We start from the raw sequence: 21,999 nt of genomic DNA, 5'->3' as shown, positions 1-21,999 counted from the left end.
TGTTTTCAATGTCCTTGTCTTTTCTTGTTATTTTTGCTCATTCTCTCTCAGCAGATGACATTCCAGACTAACAGGAGATAGCGTGTGCATGAATGAGAAATGTCCTAATTCAATTACAATAGTCCTTATTTGCAACAATCTGTCCCTGCTCCCACTGTGTGTACAACAGGACACTTTGAATAGTTTTCTGTTAAATACAAGAACTAGACTGGAACTAATCGAATAGCAAATCTTGTCTCACAAGCAGAGCTAATGTAAAATTCTTGCTTTGTTACATGATCTACTGGACTGTGCAGGTACTGTACTTGCTCTCATTGTTAGATAATTTATTGTCCAAACACTAATCAATCAGCAGAAAATGTGTTTGGATTGGGAGATTTTACTGTTGAGGTAATACACTGGAGTGATGATTGACCACCACTGACTCAGTGCACCACAGACTCAGTGCACACAGAAATCAGAGGGTTATCCTGATTTAGCATGAGGGAACAACTGACTGTGTCAACTAACACAGTCAGTGCCCTCCATGCTTTCCATCAGGCTGTTATGGATTATATTATACATTTCAAGACAGCTTCTAAAGCTATTCGGAAAATATTTACCACTTGCTAGCCATAACAAGTCTGACTGTGGTTTCTGAAGGTCAAGACAACGTTCTGCATCTACAGTAAGCCACACAACAAGGGAAAACAATGGTAGTTGTACAATTCCAAGACGCACCAGGAGGTTTGGTCTCTATGAGTGAGTACAAAAGGGGTCTGTTGGGCCTTAGCAGAGGTATGCACTCTATTGAGTGCCATTCCATTAGTAAATGTGATATTTACATGTGTTTCACAATGCAAAGAAAGGAAGAAAAACACTTATCTCAGGGCAAAGATGATCAACAACATCTGGACTTACAGTATATCATGGGCCGTGCAGCTCAACCATATATACAGCATACAGAGCATGTTTGCAAGGCTTAGAACAGCCTACTGGATTTGTTGAGGGGCTTGAAAAGGATCACTAACTGTAAGTTATAATGATAATGAAGCACAGATGGAGGACTCACCAAGATAAGGAATACAGGGCACCATCTTCAGGGAGCGGATGTATTCTCTCATGCGGGTATAGTTCTCTTCCTTGGAGGTCAGATAGTTCAGCTTCTCAAATGTGGCTTTGTCCTTCCGACTGATCAACTACAACAACAGAAAAGAAAAATTACACACATTTGATCATCTTCTTTGAAACTGTTTGCACAAGTCCTTTACCTCATTACTGAACTGAATTAAACTGTGTCTGTGTTCCAAAACTCACAGACTGCTGGACTGTTGCTTCAGAGATAGAGATCTATGTAGATTCTGTGTTGTTCAGCATCATAAAAACAAACACTTGTCTGGGGAAAATGCTGGTGGTTCTTAGGATTTGGAAGAAGAGAGTCTCATTTTTCATGTTGCACCCTGGTTTCCCTCGGGCCGGTTCCTAACAATTATTTCTAATGGATTATACTCAAGAATAATTTCAAAGCAAACGTATAAGAGTGGATTTTTCCCCCTCTGCTGTGGGCTGCAGTAGCCAACTAATTAGACACTGTTCACGCACAGTGAGTTTGAGGAGGTTTGCAGTGCATCATCCTGACTGCTTCAGACAAATTTGGCAAAGTCTGTTTTTTCTTTCTAGCCAACATGTGACCCAATGCTGCGGCTGAGCCACAAAGTAAGTGACTTGGAAGATTTTTGAGTGGTATTGGTTTCCATCAAGTGTACAAAACTAAACCCTGAAAAGGTGCTGGTGGGCAAATCAGTGTCCAGAAACAAACACAAAATTGCTAAATTCCTGACATTAGACACCTACTCAGCCTCTGTCCCACAATCTGAGGATACTGTAACAAATGTCACAGTCAAAGAAAAATACTATCAGTGCCACTCCATAATGAAAAATAATAGGCATATATACTTAAAGCAGCTACAAGCAACTTTAATTGTCCTTATGTCATATTGATGTTGGTCTGGCTACAACGTGCATTTGCTTTGAAGGCAAGTGAATTAACAATGCAATGTATATTTAATACTGTTAGATATACTGCAGGATAGCTCATAGCAATGAGGTCACGTACCTAATTGTGTCCATGTAAGATTAAGTTTTCATGTGGTACCACCAGACTACAGATCTCCTTTCCTCAGGCTGTGAGACTCCTCAATTCAACACTCCACCATGAAAGCAAGTTTTCATTTCATGACTAATCCAACCCAGTAACAAACATTTAGAATAACTGTAGAGCTGTTATGTGCCGCAGTGCTTTTGTGTGTGTGTGTGTGTGTGTGTGTGTGTGTGTGTGTGTGTGTGTGTGTATATATATATATATGTGTGTGTGTATATATATATATATATATATATATATATATATATATATATATATATATATATATGTGTGTGTGTGTGTGTGTGTGTGTGTGTGTGTGTGTGTATATATATATATATATATATATATATATATATATATATATATATATATATATATATATGTGTGTGTGTGTGTGTGTGTGTGTGCGTTGTTGTGTTTGGCCTGCTCTCTCTCTCCTATGCACCCTCAGGCACTGCCCTCCACCCTCTCTGGCAATCGCTGAGTGGGCACAGCTTCGTCCCACTTATTCATCAGGGCCTGGAGGATAAAATACTCTACCAGGTGAGAGCTGCAACCAGTGCTAGTGGGCCATCCTGGACCTGCCCCCAAAGTGTTATGACCCCAAGAAAGGTGAGGGGATGAGTCTCAAGTAATCAACAACTGAACATTAACAAAAAATTACTAAAAGAAACATTGAACAGGCGGACACCCTCCCTCCAAGAGCGAGTAAAGTCAATGATATCGGTTTGCACCAATAATTAATGCGAGCACACGCGCGGCCCAAAGACAGCCAAATGTTCTACTGGCACCGGCTGCAACTCTCTGCTGGTCTGTATCCTCCAGGCACTGATGAACGAGTAAAAACAGCTGTGTTAAAGAACTCACTGCAGGAGGGGGATAAAGGTACGACACACACACACACACACACACACACACACACACACACATACTGGTTTCTGTGGTCTATGGGGACTGACTTTTTATTCATCACATGTGGGGACCACCCTTTCTAAATGTTATACAGCCATGAAAAAAATCAAGTATAACAACTATGGCTTTGTTAGGTTATACACAACTTCAAATATCAGAATTGGTGAAGTAGTAGTTGGACCATGCCAACTGGGGACTTGGGAAAAATCAATTTAACATGGTTCACGAGGACCTCATTTGTATGTATGTAAATTAATTTACATAACTCACACAAGGTCCCCACTAATTACATGTGATTAATGGGGACCTTGCACCAAGTGTATTTGTTGCACACTTGGACAGAGTACACTTCCAGGCGTGCATGAGTTTTGTGTCTTTCTTTAATATCTGATAACACAGGAATACAGACACGGTAAGTTACGTGGTCGCTCACTGCGGCGCTCTGTTTACTATAGCACGTACGCACCTTCCTGACCCTGAGGACCCCTACCTGGACCCCTGGCTGCCCACAGTGCCTGCACTAATCTCTATTCTCTGCCTCACATTAACACACACACTCTTACGTTTACATTCATCAACATTCAGACCAACTACTGTGAATAAAATAATGGTGAAATATGAAATAACAATAATGGTGAATAATAATAATAATTAAAATAAATAATAACTGCAGATGGGGGGTGCCCATGTTTCATAAACAACTGTACTTATGGGTCCCACATATTACTAATGACAAATGGCAAGCATCTGTATAAATCAAACCGTCAAATGAATGTGAATATTGATAGATGAAACTAATTTTTTTTTTTTTTTGGTAAATCAAGTCAACACATAGATATTGCACACTCACATAAATTGTATGACAACAATTTTTATTGAGTGCAACTGAACAAATTGACTCAAATTAGTTCAAATGGCATACAAACAAAAAAAACCCTCCTCTTACGTTTTAACATAGGACTGCAGGAAGAATAGTCTTCCCACAGTGATGACTAATGGGGATCCGTGATGAACAGTAAACAATGAAAGGGATTCCCAATATGTATATTTAAAACAAAAAATCAAACATAAAATGTTGACATCTTTTTAGAGGACAATGTTCAAATTGAAATGTGTGTAATGGGGAAAAAAATGCCTTACCAGGGAGTTGGTAACTTAAAAGCTAGTTACATTTCTTTTTGAAGGCTGAAATGCGGTTATAAACATAAAATTTCAGGGTCTGCCAGTCCCGGTTCTTAAGGGCTTCTGGTTCAGCCCTTAAACACTTCTCGCAGTCCATTTTTCCTGGTACAATGCAAGATGTGATGAACTTCTTCATATGCCTTTCCACCGCCTGCACTTCTGTCTCCTGCCAGGGCCTTTTCTTCCTCTGTGTGGCTTTGCCTTGAAGTGGTGAGAAAAAAAGGAGTTTTGTGATTGAAACAGTTAAGGAGAGTATGTGCTTGATTTCCAATCTAAAGGTCTTAACCCTTTCAGTAATGGATTAGGTTCCTCAATCAAAATGAAAATATTTACTTACATTGTCAGTCAAACATCAATCTGCGTACTGTCATTTGGACTGACATAATCACAAGGGAAAAGCAGCAGATGTTTTGAATTATTTCTTTTTTCCAATAAGATACATATTGTGTTGAAAATTAAGAATATGAAAAGGCCACATCACTATTATTGTGACAAACAGTTATCAGTATTATCACAGTATCGTTAAAATATAATGTGGCAAGGTGAAGAGGGCCCGGGCGGGGATTGAACCCACACCTCCCGGGTAAGAGTCATGCACGCTTGCCAGTCAGCCAAAGGGACATCCCTTTGGCCAAGTAGCCAGGGCACATGATTAATTGGCATAAACATTGAAATAAATAAATGGCATATAAAGTTGAGAAAAAATTAACTAGAATTATTAGAATTATGTTGGTAATACCTCTGTTACCTTCAGGAACAAATTAAGATACAATATTGCCACTATTAGATTTACATTAAAGCTGAAAACTTTTCTCTGTCTTTTATGAAATCACATTTCAGGCATGATAATAAGCCTGCACGATTCTGACTTGTGTTTTTTTCATTTCTGATTAGGAAACCAAAGAATGTGTAAAAGTTACAATTTTAACCATAAAAAAAAAATTGTATGTAATATAGAGACTTACTTTTCTCATAATTTTACTTTTTTGCTACGTAACAATTTTTTCCAACATTTTTGTGAGATTTTTTGTTATTTTTTTTTTACAAGGTAAGCTTGGGGCAGCAACAGTTGCATCTCAAAAGAGAAGCAGAAAATAAAATGAGATAATTACATTTCAATGCAAAATTACAGAGTGTGCCCACAATACTTTGATTATAATCTATATTTTAATTTGTACAGTGACAATACATTCTCTAAAAAGCAGCATGATTTTTGAGTTTACCTTTGGAGGAGGACCTCTTGGCACCGACTCCTGATGGCATCTCATCATCTGATGATGGTGGTTTGCGTCTCTTTTGTGATAGTAGGGGCATGTCATCCCTCTCAGTTTCTTCCAGGTGTGCTCCTATGGAAAATTATTTTTAAAAAATTGTGTTTACACTCAAAGAGAACTGAAGCTTCATCATTTTTATTTTTTATTTCTATTTTTCATATCAATTTGTGGAAAGTGTTAAAAAGTTCAAAGCTCATGCACAGTTATAATACATTTCTAAATGCATTTCTGTGTTCCAGTCAAATAAAGTGATTTTTACAGTCTTACATTTCATTATTAATTTACAGAGTACATCAACTTCTGTAGAGACACAGTCATACCTACAAAGACAATACGCCGTTTCCCCAAAAATAAACCCTGGATCACAAGTGACATAAAGGCAATCCTCAACCAAAAAAAGGAAGCTTTTAGAAACGGTGACAAAGAGCAGCTCAAACAGGTACAACATGAGTTGAAGAAGAGACTGAAAATGGCTAAGTTGGACTACAAAAGAAAGATTGAGAGGAATTTACAACACAACAACATCCGTGAGGTGTGGAAAGGAATCAATACCATCTCTGGCTACAACAAAAAGACAAGACAGCCAGTAGTGGGTGATGTTGGAAGAGCTGATGAACTTAATCAGTTCTTCAACAGGTTTAACACTGTGGCAGTTTCCCCTGCCACTAGTAATATTAGTAGACCGAATGGTGTCACGCTTTGTAAATATGTTTTTGTTTGCTTATGTTTTTTTCTAGACTGTTAATAAATCACATCATTATTTTTCATCAGATGGACCTTGTTTTGGAGTTTTATTTTTCACACCTCAAACTCAGCAACCGTCTTTCTAGTTGACCATCCGGCACACTACTCTCACTCGTGGTCAGAGTGTGACAAACATCAAGGTCACATTCCACTCCACTCCTTATCCAACTCCACTTCCCCTTCCTTCAACATGTCGGCATTTCCACCATGGCTCCCTCTTCTCCTCATGCTCGACCTCCTCCTTCTCCTCTTTCTCCACTTGGGTACATCTCCACTGCTGCAGCTACTCCCCTTCTAACACCTGTTCCTCCACCCTTGTCTGACACAGAGACAGGGGTGAGGTTGGAGCTCGGGAGACTTTGCTATGGGAAGGCAGCTGGTCCAGATGGTGTGTGTCCTGTGTTGTATGGATTAACGCAGAGCATATGGAACTATAGTGGTTGTTCAAGACCGGACCTTTTGAAGGGTAACACACTAGCGAGTCCAGCCCGCGAAAGACAGTGTTCATTCATCCGAGTGTTATGTTCGTACATAGCGTAAGTTAATTAAAGGAACGAAAGATGATCACCGAGTGACAGCGAATCATTTACATAACACTTCATGTCCAAGGCTGATTAAAGACTGTGCTGCCCAACTGTGTCAACCGCTACACAAGGCGGCTGTCCCATTTGTCAACGCTTGGCTGAGTGCGCTTGGTTACGCACACACTTTGGTGACGTCCTGCCACACTGAACGTACATTTGCAGATAGCGTTTAAGTACGGATCAAGTGGCCAAGCACGTGGGGATGTTTAAAAGCAATTGGGACATACTTGACAACGCCACTCATTTCTCCAACTCCCGATGACGTCAAACATCACAAGCTAGTGATGCATTGTGGGATTTATACTTGGGCTAATACCGCTCAGGTGCGGTCTTACCGTAAGTGTGCATAAAGTGTTAATCAAGCATACTGCACTTTTGGTTGATGGAGGAATGGGACACACTTGCGCACTGACACTAAGCACGTGGATGCGCACGTCAAGTGCCCAAGTGTCTAAGTGTGATCAAGTGTGCATAATGGGACAGCCCCAAGATCTTCAACCTGAGTCTACAGCTGGGGCGGGTGCCGGCTCTGTGGAAAACATCCTGCATAGTGCCGGTACCAAAGAGAAAATGTCCAGCTGCTCTAAATGACTACAGACCGGTGGCCCTGACTTCACACATCATGAAAACCCTGGAGCAGCTGATTCTACGCCTACTGAGGCTTGAGGTCAGAGACAATCTAGATTCCCTGCAGTTTGCATACAAAGACCACATTGGAGTGAATGATGCAGTCCTCTACATGCTCCACAGTGCCCTCTCTCATTTGGAGGAATCTGGCACTTATGTAAGAATCATGTTTTTTGATTTTTCAAGTGCATTTGATACCATCCAACCCAACATACTCAAAAACAAGCTGATAGAGATGGGTGTGGGTCCTTCCTTTGTCTCCTGGATCACAGATTACCTGACAGAAAGGCCACAGTTAGTCAAGTTGGGGAACTGTTTTTCTGGGACATTAATGAGTAGCACGGGGGCTCCACAGGGGACTGTCCTGGCTCCATTCCTGTTCACATTGTATACAGCAGACTTTAAATACAACTCTGGGTCCTGCCACATCCAGAAATACTCAGATGACACTGCTGTTGTAGCATGTATTAGGAATGGACAGGAATCTGAATATAGGGATTTGACAAAAGTCTTCAGTGACGAGTCACAAAAACTGCCTCATACTGAACACCTCAAAGACAAAGGAAATGATCATAGATTTACGTAGGTCCAAGCCCTCTCTTCAGCCTGTGAACACTGGTGGATTGGACATCGAGGTGGTGACAACCTATAAATATCTAGGTGTGCACCTGGATGACAAGTTGGACTGGGCTGTTAACACAGATGCACTCTACAAAAAGGGGCAGAGCCGCCTCTTTTTCCTAAGAAAGCTCAGATCTTTTAACATCTGTAATAAGATGCTGCAGATGTTTTATCAGTCTGTGGTGGCAGGTGTGTTATTTTATGCTGCAGTCTGCTGGGGAGGAAGTCTTGGAATAAAACAGGCAAAGAAGCTGGATAAGCTTGTTAAGAAGGCTGGCTCTGTCATCGGAGTAAAGATGGACTCTCTGGGGGAAGTGGTGGAGAGACACAATGAGGATGGTAGAGGCCATCCTGAACAACACGGATCATCCACTCCATAACACCTTGATGGATCAAAGAGGCAGCAGTGGTGGACGACTCCTCTCTATCCGTTGCAGGACAGAGAGATACAGAAGATCTTTCCTACCAACAGCCATCAGACTACACTTATTACGCAAAGGGTAGATGAGCTACAGACTACATAAATTACCTTTCGGGGATAAATAAAGTCATTATTCTATTCTATTAAAGTTTTATTAAAAGTAATGTTAAAATCTTGTCTCGATCTCGTGAACCCAATCAAACCCAGTCACCCAAATAATGTCTCATCTCGTGAGCTGGGTGTCTCTGCCCACCCCTATTATTTCACTGTATTTATTGCTACCACCATATGAGCACGGCAAGAGTAATGATTTTAGCCAATTCAGCTTTTTATTTCAATTGATATTAAAGCTACATGTAGTTGAATAGCTTCTACAAAATGCATTTCACTACAAAATAATGCTATGCATTTAACTGTTAAACTGCTCAAGCCTTTTGAACAAGGGACAAGTGGTTGTTATTGGAGCCAATTATTCCTAATGTTTATATCATCAGAATAGTTAATGATTTTAGTCCAAATTCAAACACGAAGTGCATTTTAAAAACTACTAACCTTTGGAGGAAGGCTTCTTAGCTCTGACTCTTGATGGTATCTCATCATCTGATGAAGGAGGTGTGCGTCCCTCTTGTGGTACTAGTGGCGTTTCATTCCTCTCAGGAGGGGGAAGTGTCTCTTCTGTTGGTGGTCATATGGAAAGTAACCTTTTCAGAGTCTCATAGCATCTTGACAGTAAACAATTGTAAAATGTGTATTTAACCTATATAACCCAACCCTATGTAATAGAGAAACATAAAAGTCTTCAGCTGTTTAGTAAATGTAATTGTTGCAATTTGGTCTTGATTTTTTTTTCCCTAAAATTGACAGAGGTATCATCATCACAATGCACTTAATATTTCATATCTTTGAATGACATTTCATCATGAATGTTATCGTTTAAATGTTTAAGCCAACAGAAGTACAGGATTGGCAAAATCATATCAGTGTGTGTATAAGTACCTCATGAACATTTTGAGCACACTGTGACAATGTATCAATTATATTGATCATGTGATCATTTTGGTCACAATAATGGTGACATGACATTTCAATATCATTAGATCTCTACTTGACAAGAAAAAAACAGGAATTACAATATGTTTGATTTCAGAACACATTGCAGTGCAGTTATGTGGGTTTCTTTTACATCATGTCCACATGCCATTTTATTGATAGCCCATTTGAGGAAAACACACTGCACTAACAACAACCCCCCACCCATTACTGTATGTGGAAAAAAGCAAACAAAAACAGATATTTACCAGCTAAATTCACAGTGTTGAAACTCATTTATGTACTTTTACACGCTGGGACTTCAACAAAAGCCACATAGCGAGTTTATTAAAATAGAAGAAAAGTATGTAACCTTCTGACAACACAGTACATACCATCATCAGTAGGTGGAGGGCTTCCCTCGTGCATGTTCTCGTCATCTTCGTCACTGTCGAGAAGTTTTTCTGTAGAAGTCATATAAAGTGCAGTTTACCCTTTTAATCAAACAAAAAGGAACCGATGGCAAATACAGAAAAAACAACATACCATCTGGGTCTATCTCTACTTCATCCAAAGTTTTCCCATGAAACTCAGCCACTCTTCCCTGCTCGAGAGCCATCAGGAGTTTGCTGACCTTAGCAAGCTGCAAGGTCTTCTCAGGCAGCCGGTAAAACTCTCTGTGGACTCTAATGTCATGGCCGAGAAAATTGGCCAACTGGTCCATCTCTGTGTTTGTCATGTTTAACACTGTTGACAAGGTTGCTGCATGCTTTCGCAGTTTGGTCGATGTCAGGGCCCTGGGACAATCAGCACCACATTGCTTTGCAAAGGCACGGAAGCAGTCTGACCCTCGGAAGTGCGTCATGGCCCCTGGTCGTGCAAACATGTGGTCGTTGTCTTTCAGAACCCCGCAAGCTTCTCTCTGTGACACAAGGAGTTCTATGGCATTCAGCATTTTAGGAGTGAGAAGAATTGGGACTGGGCGACCACGCTTTCCTCTGACAACAATCCTAGTGAAGTGTCTGCAGAGTTTTTTCTCCACTTCGGAGAGTGCCCAGTCCAGATCATCGTGTGGATCAGAAGTGTCTCTTGAAAGAAATGCAGAGAGGGGCATGCTTGCCACCTCTCCCTCCCTGCGGCGGTTAAAGAGGATGAGCTGGACGAGACACACCTTTGTCAGCTCCTTCCAGACTTTTGTAGAGGGACTTTCAGAGAGGAATTTGGACCATTTATCTTGCTCTTGTGTGAGATATGCGTGCATTTTTTGGACATCTTTGGTGAAGGGCATGACACTGGGCATATTCCACTTTGCTTCCCTAATGTTCCTCAATGCTGTAGCTGAGATCAACTCATGCCACTTTTCCTGATGGACCAGTTCAAAGTTGCTGGCATTCTTAACAAGCTTTTCATCATTTGAGATTAAACCCTTAGCTTTTAAGAGTTTGCTTATTTTAACTAAGGAGTTCCCAAGTTTGTTTGCTAGAGATGGAATCAAGAACCTGTTTGATTCACTCTCATACCCACATGTAAGCTTGACAGCTTTAATAGTCTCCATGTACTTTTTGGGATTAATGAGATCTTCCATATTTTTCAAGGAAGTCACTCTCCTGGCACTGTGAATCAACCTTCCCAATTCTCGCATCTTCTCTCGCACTTGCATTTTATTCTTTGCCGATATCCCTTTTTTATTTAACAAGTGTTGCCCGAAATCAATAATGACTTGGTCATTTTTTATTATGTGTGCGATCGGGTCAGGATTCATAGAAGTAATTACTCCCCACAACTGCTCACTTGTGTTTGTCGGCACAGGCCCTGTGTATGTACACATGGACTGAACACGGTTCTTTCCTGGCTTGGGGGCGACTGATCCAGGTTTGAGTCGACAATTACGCATGTGTCGCCACAGGACTTTGCGTGTGTAAAGTCCTTGACAGTGTGCACAGTGCATAAAGTCATTTCCCTGTGCCTCTTTAGGAGGACGTTTAAATGGCACTAGTTCTCCCTTTCCTGACTGCATGACAGAAGCATTGTGAGCATAGTTTCCTTTGTTCCGAATATAATCCAACTGTCTTTTTCTTTCCTTCGAGCCCTTTGTAAAGCTTAGAGCCCGAGCAACATCAGATTTACCATCATGTGCACTTTCTAAATGCCTTGCCATTTTAGCATAAGGCTTAGAACAATACAAGCAATAATGTCTCTTATCATACACTCTTTTCCCATCCTTTCTTTTGCATGGACCAACAACTACGGTGCCTATGCTTTGACTTGAAGAGGGTTCTTCATCTGCTCCATTGGAACAGGGTTCTTCATCTGCTTCACTGGAACAGGGTTCTTCATCTGCTTCACTGGAACAGGATTCCTCTTCTGCTCTGACTTTAGATGTATGACTCTGCTTGTCAAATTCCATGTTGTCTGGTGTTGTAGAGTCACAGATAGGGGACCACATGACAGGTTTATCATCAAAATATTGATGTTTTCTTGTTGAGGTTGGTTTGAGGTTGAGGCTAGCTTCACTGTCAGTATCACTTTTGGAGGTGGTATCGGGGATGAAATCTTCTCCACTCTCTGGGGTAGTATAATAAAGTTCATCTGAATCTTCAAAAACTGTGTCCTTCATCTGAAATAAATTCAAATACTGTTACAATTGGGTAATTACAATGAAATTGAAAATAAAAATCTAAAATCCATTTTTTTTTCATGAAGAAAAAAAGTGCTGGATAGATCAAAGTGAAAAAACTTGTCAACAATTAAAGTGCTCATTAGCAAATGTCATTGCAAAAAATATATCTTAATGACTCAGCTTGTGCCAGGGAGGCAGAGCAAACACATTTCAACTGTGAGCCAGCCTTCCTCTTGTATAGTCTGTGGATTGCTAACAGGTGTGTCAATTAAGGTGTGAGTTGTCTAAAACATATATGGGTTAACATGTATTTATGTCATGTGATCATCTGAGCTATGACTACAAGATGAAACCTCACACCTTAAATGACACACCAATTGGCAATCCACACACTATCACAAAAAAGACTGACAGTCAAAGTGTTTTTGTTTAGATTTAGAGTGCATTAGTGGCTTCTTTTGTATGCTTTTTCATCATGGATTTCCTTTAATGGTAAGCTGACAATCAATGATTTTTTTTTTTCCTTTTGAAAAAGTATGGGAATTAGGTCCTTTTGCTCGTAACAATTGCTTAAATTGAAATTTTGATAGTGTTTTTAGGAAAAAAAATATTTAGTGTATTCATTTGGTGACATAGTCCATTCAATAATATATGATTGAGGGTCCAAATACATTAGCAGTAAGTAAAAAAACAACTCCTTTTTAATCTTTTTTGTTTTTCCCCACATGATGGATAAACTTACAATGACACTTCTAGTCCGTCTCAGTCTTGGTACGAAAACGTCAAATGTGTCCTGGGGCACTGTCATAGCCTGCAAATAAAAAGTGAAAATATATATGTGAATATTTACCATTAAAGAATGTTTAAAATGTAATGTAAATGGAGTTAGAAATCCCCTCCCCAGCCCTCTGGCTGCTTTCACACGTCTTGAATCAAACAGGCTTTGTGGGGACATTTCTATACACAATATTTCAGTTCCTTATGGGGACCATGTTAAAACATTTTACACACACTTTTTACTCAGACACTTAGTGAAAGTGTGGTGTGGGGACATCGTGAGTGTCCAGAATAGAGTGATAACTAAACAAGAGAATAATCCCTGTGATAAATTAAATCTGCCTGAAATACTCTGCTAACACTAACATTTTGAATGCATTATGTGAAATTGCCTGCCATGTTTATGCACAATACATTATCATGAAAATTAATGTCCATCATCATAAATGCTCAGATATAAAGAGAAAAATAACATAAAAAAGTGATGGATATGTAAATACCTGTTGAGTGTTGCTTGGACCAGCAGCATCATCCATCGGATTCACAGACAGGGATGGACTAGAGTCATGTGAAGCCACATCATCAGCTGCAGTGCTGGTCATCTTAGTAAAACAACATGTCAGGATATGATATAAGAAACCAATAGTCAAACTCAAGTAAACTTTATAGAATACAAAAAGAGTGAACAATTATGCAGACAGAATCTCCTAGAGGAGATGCATGTCAGCATGCACAAAACGTCAAGAGACAACAACCTCATAGTAAACATTCCTCTCTATCTTGCCAACCTCTGTTTTCACACATCGTAAAATCAAACAGGCTTTATGGGGACATTTCTTTACACAATGTTTCAGTTCCTTATGGGGACCAGACTACCAGTAGTCTGATTTTCCAAACACAGTTATTACCCAGACAAGAAAGGGTGAAGGTGTGATGTGGGGACATCGTGAGAGTCCAGATTAAGAGTAATGATTAAATAAGAGTATAATCTCATTGATACATGAAATTTGCCTGAAATACATAGCCAACATTAACATTCTTCATGGTTTATGTTAAAGTGTTTTTTCACACTACACTATCATCAAAACTGTGGTCCTTCCTCATTAAAGCTACATAAAAAAGTGAGAGAACTTCAAAAACGTGATAAAGAGCCTCGTCAATGCTTTTAATTGTACGTTGCTTTAATAAAAGCGTCTGCTAAATGAACTGTAGAATTGTAAAGAGAAGTGAGTAAAATGTATATATACCTCTTGGAGAGTGTAGTTTGTACGCCTAGCATCATCCATCTGACTCAGAGATGGGGAAGAGGGATGAGAGTCACCTAAAGCCACATGTTTGGCTGTAATGCTGGTCATCTATAAACACATTGAACAATGATACAGTTTCAGAATATGATCAATCAAGACACCAATGGTGAATCTGATGTAAGCTCTGTACAACACAATAGGGAAAAACAAGTGAACAATTGTCCGCACAGAATCTCTCTCGAATGAAATGCATGACACTGATTTCTGAGAGAAAACATCAAATATCATGGTACACATTCCTTCCTACCCAGCCAAGCTCTGGCTGCTTTCACACGTCTTGAATCAAACAGGCTTTGTGGGGACATTTCTATACACAATATTTCAATTCCTTATGGGGACCATGTTAAAACATTTTACACACACTTTTTACTCAGACACTTAGTGAAAGTGTGGTGTGGGGACATCGTGAGTGTCCAGAATAGAGTGATAACTAAACAAGAGAATAATCCCTGTGATAAATTAAATCTGCCTGAAATACTCTGCTAACACTAACATTTTGAATGCATTATGTGAAATTGCCTGCCATGTTTATGCACAATACATTATCATGAAAATTAATGTCCATCATCATAAATGCTCAGATATAAAGAGAAAAATAACATAAAAAAGTGATGGATATGTAAATACCTGTTGAGTGTTGCTTGGACCAGCAGCATCATCCATCGGATTCACAGACAGGGATGGACTAGAGTCATGTGAAGCCACATCATCAGCTGCAGTGCTGGTCATCTTAGTAAAACAACATGTCAGAATATGATATAAGAAACCAATAGTCAAACTCAAGTAAACTTTATAGAATACAAAAAGAGTGAACAATTATGCAGACAGAATCTCCTAGAGGAGATGCATGTCAGCATGCACAAAACGTCAAGAGACAACAACCTCATAGTAAACATTCCTCTCTATCTTGCCAACCTCTGTTTTCACACATCGTAAAATCAAACAGGCTTTATGGGGACATTTCTTTACACAATGTTTCAGTTCCTTATGGGGACCAGACTACCAGTAGTCTGATTTTCCAAACACAGTTATTACCCAGACAAGAAAGGGTGAAGGTGTGATGTGGGGACATCGTGAGAGTCCAGATTAAGAGTAATGATTAAATAAGAGTATAATCTCATTGATACATGAAATTTGCCTGAAATACATAGCCAACATTAACATTCTTCATGGTTTATGTTAAAGTGTTTTTTCACACTACACTATCATCAAAACTGTGGTCCTTCCTCATTAAAGCTGCTTAAAAAAGTGAGAGAACTTCAAAAACGTGATAAAGAGCCTCGTCAATGCTTTTAATTGTACTGTACGTTGCTTTGGATAAAAGTGTCTGCTAAATGAACTGTAGAATTGTAAAGAGAAGTGAGTAAAATGTATATATACCTCTTGGAGAGTGTAGTTTGTACGCCTAGCATCATCCATCTGACTCAGAGATGGGGAAGAGGGATGAGAGTCACCTAAAGCCACATGTTTGGCTGTAATGCTGGTCATCTATAAACACATTGAACAATGATACAGTTTCAGAATATGATCGATCAAGACACCAATGGTGAATCTGATGTAAGCTCTGTACAACACAATAGGGAAAAACAAGTGAAAAATTGTCCGCACAGAATCTCTCTCGAATGAAATGCATGACACTGATTTCTGAGAGAAAACATCAAATATCATGGTACACATTCCTTCCTACCCAGCCAAGCTCTGGCTGCTTTCACACGTCTTGAATCAAACAGGCTTTGTGGGGACATTTCTATACACAATATTTCAGTTCCTTATGGGGACCATGTTAAAACATTTTACACACAGTTTTTACTCAGACACTTAGTGAAAGTGTGGTGTGGGGACATCGTGAGTGTCCAGAATAGAGTGATAACTAAACAAGAGAATAATCCCTGTGATAAATTAAATCTGCCTTAAATACTCTGCTAACACTAACATTTTGAATGCATTATGTGAAATTGCCTGCCATGTTTATGCACAATACATTATCATGAAAATTAATGTCCATCATCATAAATGCTCAGATATAAAGAGAAAAATAACATAAAAAAGTGATGGATATGTAAATACCTGTTGAGTGTTGCTTGGACCAGCAGCATCATCCATCGGATTCACAGACAGGGATGGACTAGAGTCATGTGAAGCCACATCATCAGCTGCAGTGCTGGTCATCTTAGTAAAACAACATGTCAGGATATGATATAAGAAACCAATAGTCAAACTCAAGTAAACTTTATAGAATACAAAAAGAGTGAACAATTATGCAGACAGAATCTCCTAGAGGAGATGCATGTCAGCATGCACAAAACGTCAAGAGACAACAACCTCATAGTAAACATTCCTCTCTATCTTGCCAACCTCTGTTTTCACACATCGTAAAATCAAACAGGCTTTATGGGGACATTTCTTTACACAATGTTTCAGTTCCTTATGGGGACCAGACTACCAGTAGTCTGATTTTCCAAACACAGTTATTACCCAGACAAGAAAGGGTGAAGGTGTGATGTGGGGACATCGTGAGAGTCCAGATTAAGAGTAATGATTAAATAAGAGTATAATCTCATTGATACATGAAATTTGCCTGAAATACATAGCCAACATTAACATTCTTCATGGTTTATGTTAAAGTGTTTTTTCACACTACACTATCATCAAAACTGTGGTCCTTCCTCATTAAAGCTACTTAAAAAAGTGAGAGAACTTCAAAAACGTGATAAAGAGCCTCGTCAATGCTTTTAATTGTACTGTACGTTGCTTTGGATAAAAGCGTCTGCTAAATGAACTGTAGAATTGTAAAGAGAAGTGAGTAAAATGTATATATACCTCTTGGAGAGTGTAGTTTGTACGCCTAGCATCATCCATCTGACTCAGAGATGGGGAAGAGGGATGAGAGTCACCTAAAGCCACATGTTTGGCTGTAATGCTGGTCATCTATAAACACATTGAACAATGATACAGTTTCAGAATATGATCAATCAAGACACCAATGGTGAATCTGATGTAAGCTCTGTACAACACAATAGGGAAAAACAAGTGAACAATTGTCCGCACAGAATCTCTCTCGAATGAAATGCATGACACTGATTTCTGAGAGAAAACATCAAATATCATGGTACACATTCCTTCCTACCCAGCCAAGCTCTGGCTGCTTTCACACGTCTTGAATCAAACAGGCTTTGTGGGGACATTTCTATACACAATATTTCAATTCCTTATGGGGACCATGTTAAAACATTTTACACACACTTTTTACTCAGACACTTAGTGAAAGTGTGGTGTGGGGACATCGTGAGTGTCCAGAATAGAGTGATAACTAAACAAGAGAATAATCCCTGTGATAAATTAAATCTGCCTGAAATACTCTGCTAACACTAACATTTTGAATGCATTATGTGAAATTGCCTGCCATGTTTATGCACAATACATTATCATGAAAATTAATGTCCATCATCATAAATGCTCAGATATAAAGAGAAAAATAACATAAAAAAGTGATGGATATGTAAATACCTGTTGAGTGTTGCTTGGACCAGCAGCATCATCCATCGGATTCACAGACAGGGATGGACTAGAGTCATGTGAAGCCACATCATCAGCTGCAGTGCTGGTCATCTTAGTAAAACAACATGTCAGGATATGATATAAGAAACCAATAGTCAAACTCAAGTAAACTTTATAGAATACAAAAAGAGTGAACAATTATGCAGACAGAATCTCCTAGAGGAGATGCATGTCAGCATGCACAAAACGTCAAGAGACAACAACCTCATAGTAAACATTCCTCTCTATCTTGCCAACCTCTGTTTTCACACATCGTAAAATCAAACAGGCTTTATGGGGACGTTTCAGTTCCTCATGGGGACCAGACTACCAGTAGTCTGATTTTCCAAACACAGTTATTACCCAGACAAGAAAGGGTGAAGGTGTGATGTGGGGACATCGTGAGAGTCCAGATTAATCCACATCCAGAGTAATGATTAAATAAGAGTATAATCTCATTGATACATGAAAATTGCCTGAAATACATAGCCAACATTAACATTCTTCATGGGTTATGTTAAAGTGTTTTTTCACACTACAGTATCATCAAAACTGTGGCTCATTAAAGCTACTTAAAGAAGTGAGAGAAATTAATGCTGGTCATCTATAAACACATTGAACATGAATATTTTAGAATGAGAGATAACGATAAACCATTGGTTAATCTGCACTAACCTTCACAGCATTTTAGAAAATGAATTAACACTTGCTCAAGGTTCAAGTTTTAGACAAAAATCAATTGAATGAGATGCATACCAACATACTCAAAACATCAAACGTCATAGCATTTTTTTCAATAATATGCAATAATGAAAAAAATGTAGTGATAAATTAGATTCATAATATTATACCAATAGGATTCTTTCAAAAGTTACTTTGATTCTGTTACACACAGCCATTCTGTATAATGTGTACTGTATAACATACTTGTGTTCTCCATGGGCAGTCCCCGTCTCCATAATCATAGGTAATTTCTTCTCCTTCTTGAATATCATCCAAGGCAAACAAACAGAGGTGTGGCTTTCCATTCACATCAGTCCTTTTCATCTTACAATTTGGCCTCCTGTGTTCATCATTCACTAGCCGCCCCAATGACCCATCATCTCTTGAGGCATCAATGCTTAAAAATAGATGGGAACATGACAAAAAGAAAAACACCAGATCAGAGTCCCATTCACAATATTCTAATATGGTCTAGTGTGGTGTAGAATTGGTGGAGAAATTAAGTCTTACCACCATGTTTTCCCTCTCCACTTGAATGCAAACATAAACGCAGCACATGATGGGTGGTAAACTCCTCTTCTGCTCTGATATTCTGCATCATTTATCATGTCCCCCCTATACTCAGCAACAAATTGTCCTCTGCTGATTGTACCCTTTGCAAATACACCACGTCCTGTAGAAGAAAGCAACAATAGTTTCAACAAAACAGGTAAAGCCATCCATTCTGCCATTAGGTCCATGGTAATGTGTAAAACACAACTTGCAGAATAAAGATGACAATTATGAAAAATGACCTTGATATATTGTATCTGACTTAGAAGCTTCAATCTGGGGTTGAGCAGATCATTTTTTAATGATTACATTATTTCTGTCACACCCCTCATCTGTTTCCAATTATCATTATTATTACAATAATGTTTTGTATGTTGTGTTTTATATCATTCTAGTTCAAACCTTATCTAATGTATTTTCCCCATTTCAATCATTTCATCACCTTTGCATTGATGTTACACCTTAACTGTTATTTCATATGAGGCTCACCATCTAAAGTGTTCTATACAAACACAGCTGGTTAAAGTTGATTAATGCTGACGTTCCGTCTCTGCAGTCTTCCTTGCACTTTAATTATATTCAACTTTTTCAGCTGGGAAAGGCCAAGAGTCCATGGGTACCACATAGACAGTGAACATTAGTATTAGATCTACTGTAACTATCTTAGCTTAACCAATATAGTTAATACTCTACTCCACAAAAACACACCCGATGCCAACTAACTGAGCAGTAAACACATACACTCTACATTGCTGCAGTGCTGCTTTAGAGAGCCAAGTCTGCTTTACATGCTACACTTCACTGACTAATTTGGCTTGTTGTCTGAAAATTGCTCTCATACTCTCTCTCCCATAGAAAATTTCTCTCCTTTCTGCCCATGTTTGCGGTGCAGAATGCAGTCATGGTAGACAATGGAAGCGATACTGCACCCCTTACTTCCTGTAGTGTATTGCTACAACAAATGAACTCCTGCAGTTTTAATTGCATTGCTTGCTCTTTGATTTTAGGTCTTTAAATAACACGTCAAGCATAACATTATGTGTCAACAAATTGTTGTTGATGTCAATAATGTTGACTAATCATTGCAGCCCTACTAGTATCTAATGTAGCCTCAGGTTTTGCATTTCATGCTCATCTGGTAATAATTGTGCATGTTTTATGCACAGTATGTTGTGTATCATGTAAGTATTACCCAGCAAATCACATCAGACAACACCTTACCTTTCACTGCATTGATGTACTTCGCTTCCAATTTGTCTGTTTTGTCGGTCCTTGAAATAACATGACAAATGGCATCCTGAAGGGGGCTGATCCTTCGTGGCATTTCAGACTTAAGAGAGAAAAAAAGAGTTTGCATTATATTCAGTCAGAATTCTTAGTCTTTAACACTATTAGAAATATCACTGTATCCATGCCCTGCATGGATTAGATGTTTCTCTGCTCCATCACACGTGATTCAAATGATCAGCTGGATATCAAACTCTGCAAATGGCCAGTCATGCTGGACAGGAAATAAAAAGCTGGTTGAATTTCAGAATTTGTCATATGTGCACTAAGGACACAGGTTTCCCTGCAGAATAAAATTTGTTATTTTCTGTCACCAAGTAATGCTAAACAATATAAATCTGAAGTATAAAATAGATAAAAATAGATATGGTGCGCACTGTTTTAATATCTCCTTGCTTAATATAATATTCATTTGCATGACGCGGTTGAATCTGTGAGCGTTGGGTCGCTAAGAAGACTGTTAAGCTCGATCTTACATTCCCTTCTTAGTGAAAGATCTTCTTAAGCTAAGTGCGAATATGGGAAACGTGCAGTTATCACTGCATACATGTGCACTGTGCTAATACTAATAAAGACACACAGTTATCACTGCATACATGTGCACTGTGCTAATACTAATAAAGATACACAGTTATCACTGCATACATGTGCACTGTGCTAATACTAATAAAGACACACAGTTATCACTGCCAGAGCAGCAGTGTTTTCTCTTTGCAGCCTGTTACCTGTTTAACAAACACCTGCATGTCTTATTAACTAGAGCTAATAAAAAAATATCTGTGGTTGAGCACTAGTTAAGCACTCCCTCAAACTGAACTACATGCAACTATATTGTGAAAAACATGAGGCTGCAATCAGCCCATGTGAGCAATTTGAGCTAACTAGCTATCCTGCTTAATAACCACAGCTAATTAACACAATTTTATGGTCCTTTACTTTGCATAAACCCCCTCATACAGAGTTACATGCAACTATATTGTGAAAACTCAGCAAAATACAAGGCTACACTTAGCACAATACTTAGCAATTAGAGCTAATTAGCTATCTTGTTAACTAGAGCTGATAAACAAATATCTGTGGTTGAGCATTGGTTTTATTAATTGTTTATTCATACAAATTAGCTTACCTTGTGTTTAACTTTTGCTCCATCTTCCTTTGTTGTCCTCTTTGCCATCTCTTGGTGGCATCTTCTGATTGTTCTTCCGTCAATGTGGATTACTACCTGTTACACTCTTTTGTTATGAAAATCCTTCTTTTTGGGGACCCGGATGTGGGTGGGGCATAACCATATATGAAAGGTATGTGTGTGAGGAGCAGTGAGTGCAATAGCAGCTAAAACCATTTGGGGAGCTACTGAGCACCATTTACACACACACACAATGATCAAAAACATGTGTAATGGGCCAATGCTAAAAACTTAATAGGCACATGTGGAGCAGCTCCTGTATTGCTTTTTAACTGTTTCCCTCATGGGGACCTGATTTTTTGTCCCCATACCGCAGCTGGTCCCCATGACGTGACTGTGTATACAGATTTTTGTCCCCACAAAGATATGAAAACCAGTGCACACACACACACACACACACACACACACACACACACACACACACACACACACACAAACACACACGCACACACACACACACACACACACACTAACCAGTTAATAGTTCCTAGTAG

At 39.1% G+C, this 21,999-nt stretch overlaps 2 protein-coding genes across 2 annotated transcripts in view; both read right to left on the bottom strand.

The window, feature by feature from the left end:
• Nucleotides 1-21,999, bottom strand: part of LOC311275224 (ras-specific guanine nucleotide-releasing factor RalGPS1) — a gene marked incomplete at its 5' end in the record, with an annotated part of 108,821 nt that overhangs the window by 73,431 nt on the left and 13,391 nt on the right. The window contains 1 exon segment of the mRNA XM_084383571.1: nt 1,052-1,178. Coding sequence (XP_084239697.1) covers nt 1,052-1,178 — 127 coding nt within the window.
• Nucleotides 4,197-21,493, bottom strand: LOC311274826 (uncharacterized protein; the record flags this gene model as incomplete). Its single annotated transcript, XM_084382822.1, has 17 exons — nt 4,197-4,417; nt 5,440-5,562; nt 9,040-9,162; nt 9,912-9,980; nt 10,063-12,133; nt 12,879-12,947; nt 13,414-13,515; nt 14,161-14,268; nt 14,848-14,949; nt 15,601-15,708; nt 16,288-16,389; nt 17,041-17,148; nt 17,728-17,829; nt 18,685-18,877; nt 18,991-19,153; nt 20,254-20,362; nt 21,446-21,493. The coding sequence occupies 17 exons, from the start codon at nt 21,491-21,493 to the stop codon at nt 4,197-4,199; spliced, it is 3,921 nt and encodes a 1,306-aa protein (XP_084238948.1).

This window comes from Pagrus pagrus (assembly GCF_965226575.1).
Source record: "Pagrus pagrus genome assembly, chromosome: 19".
Taxonomy (NCBI): Eukaryota; Metazoa; Chordata; class Actinopteri; order Spariformes; family Sparidae; genus Pagrus; species Pagrus pagrus.
The sequence above is the reverse complement of the archived record's forward strand: the minus strand, read 5'-3'. Positions and strand labels throughout refer to the sequence as shown.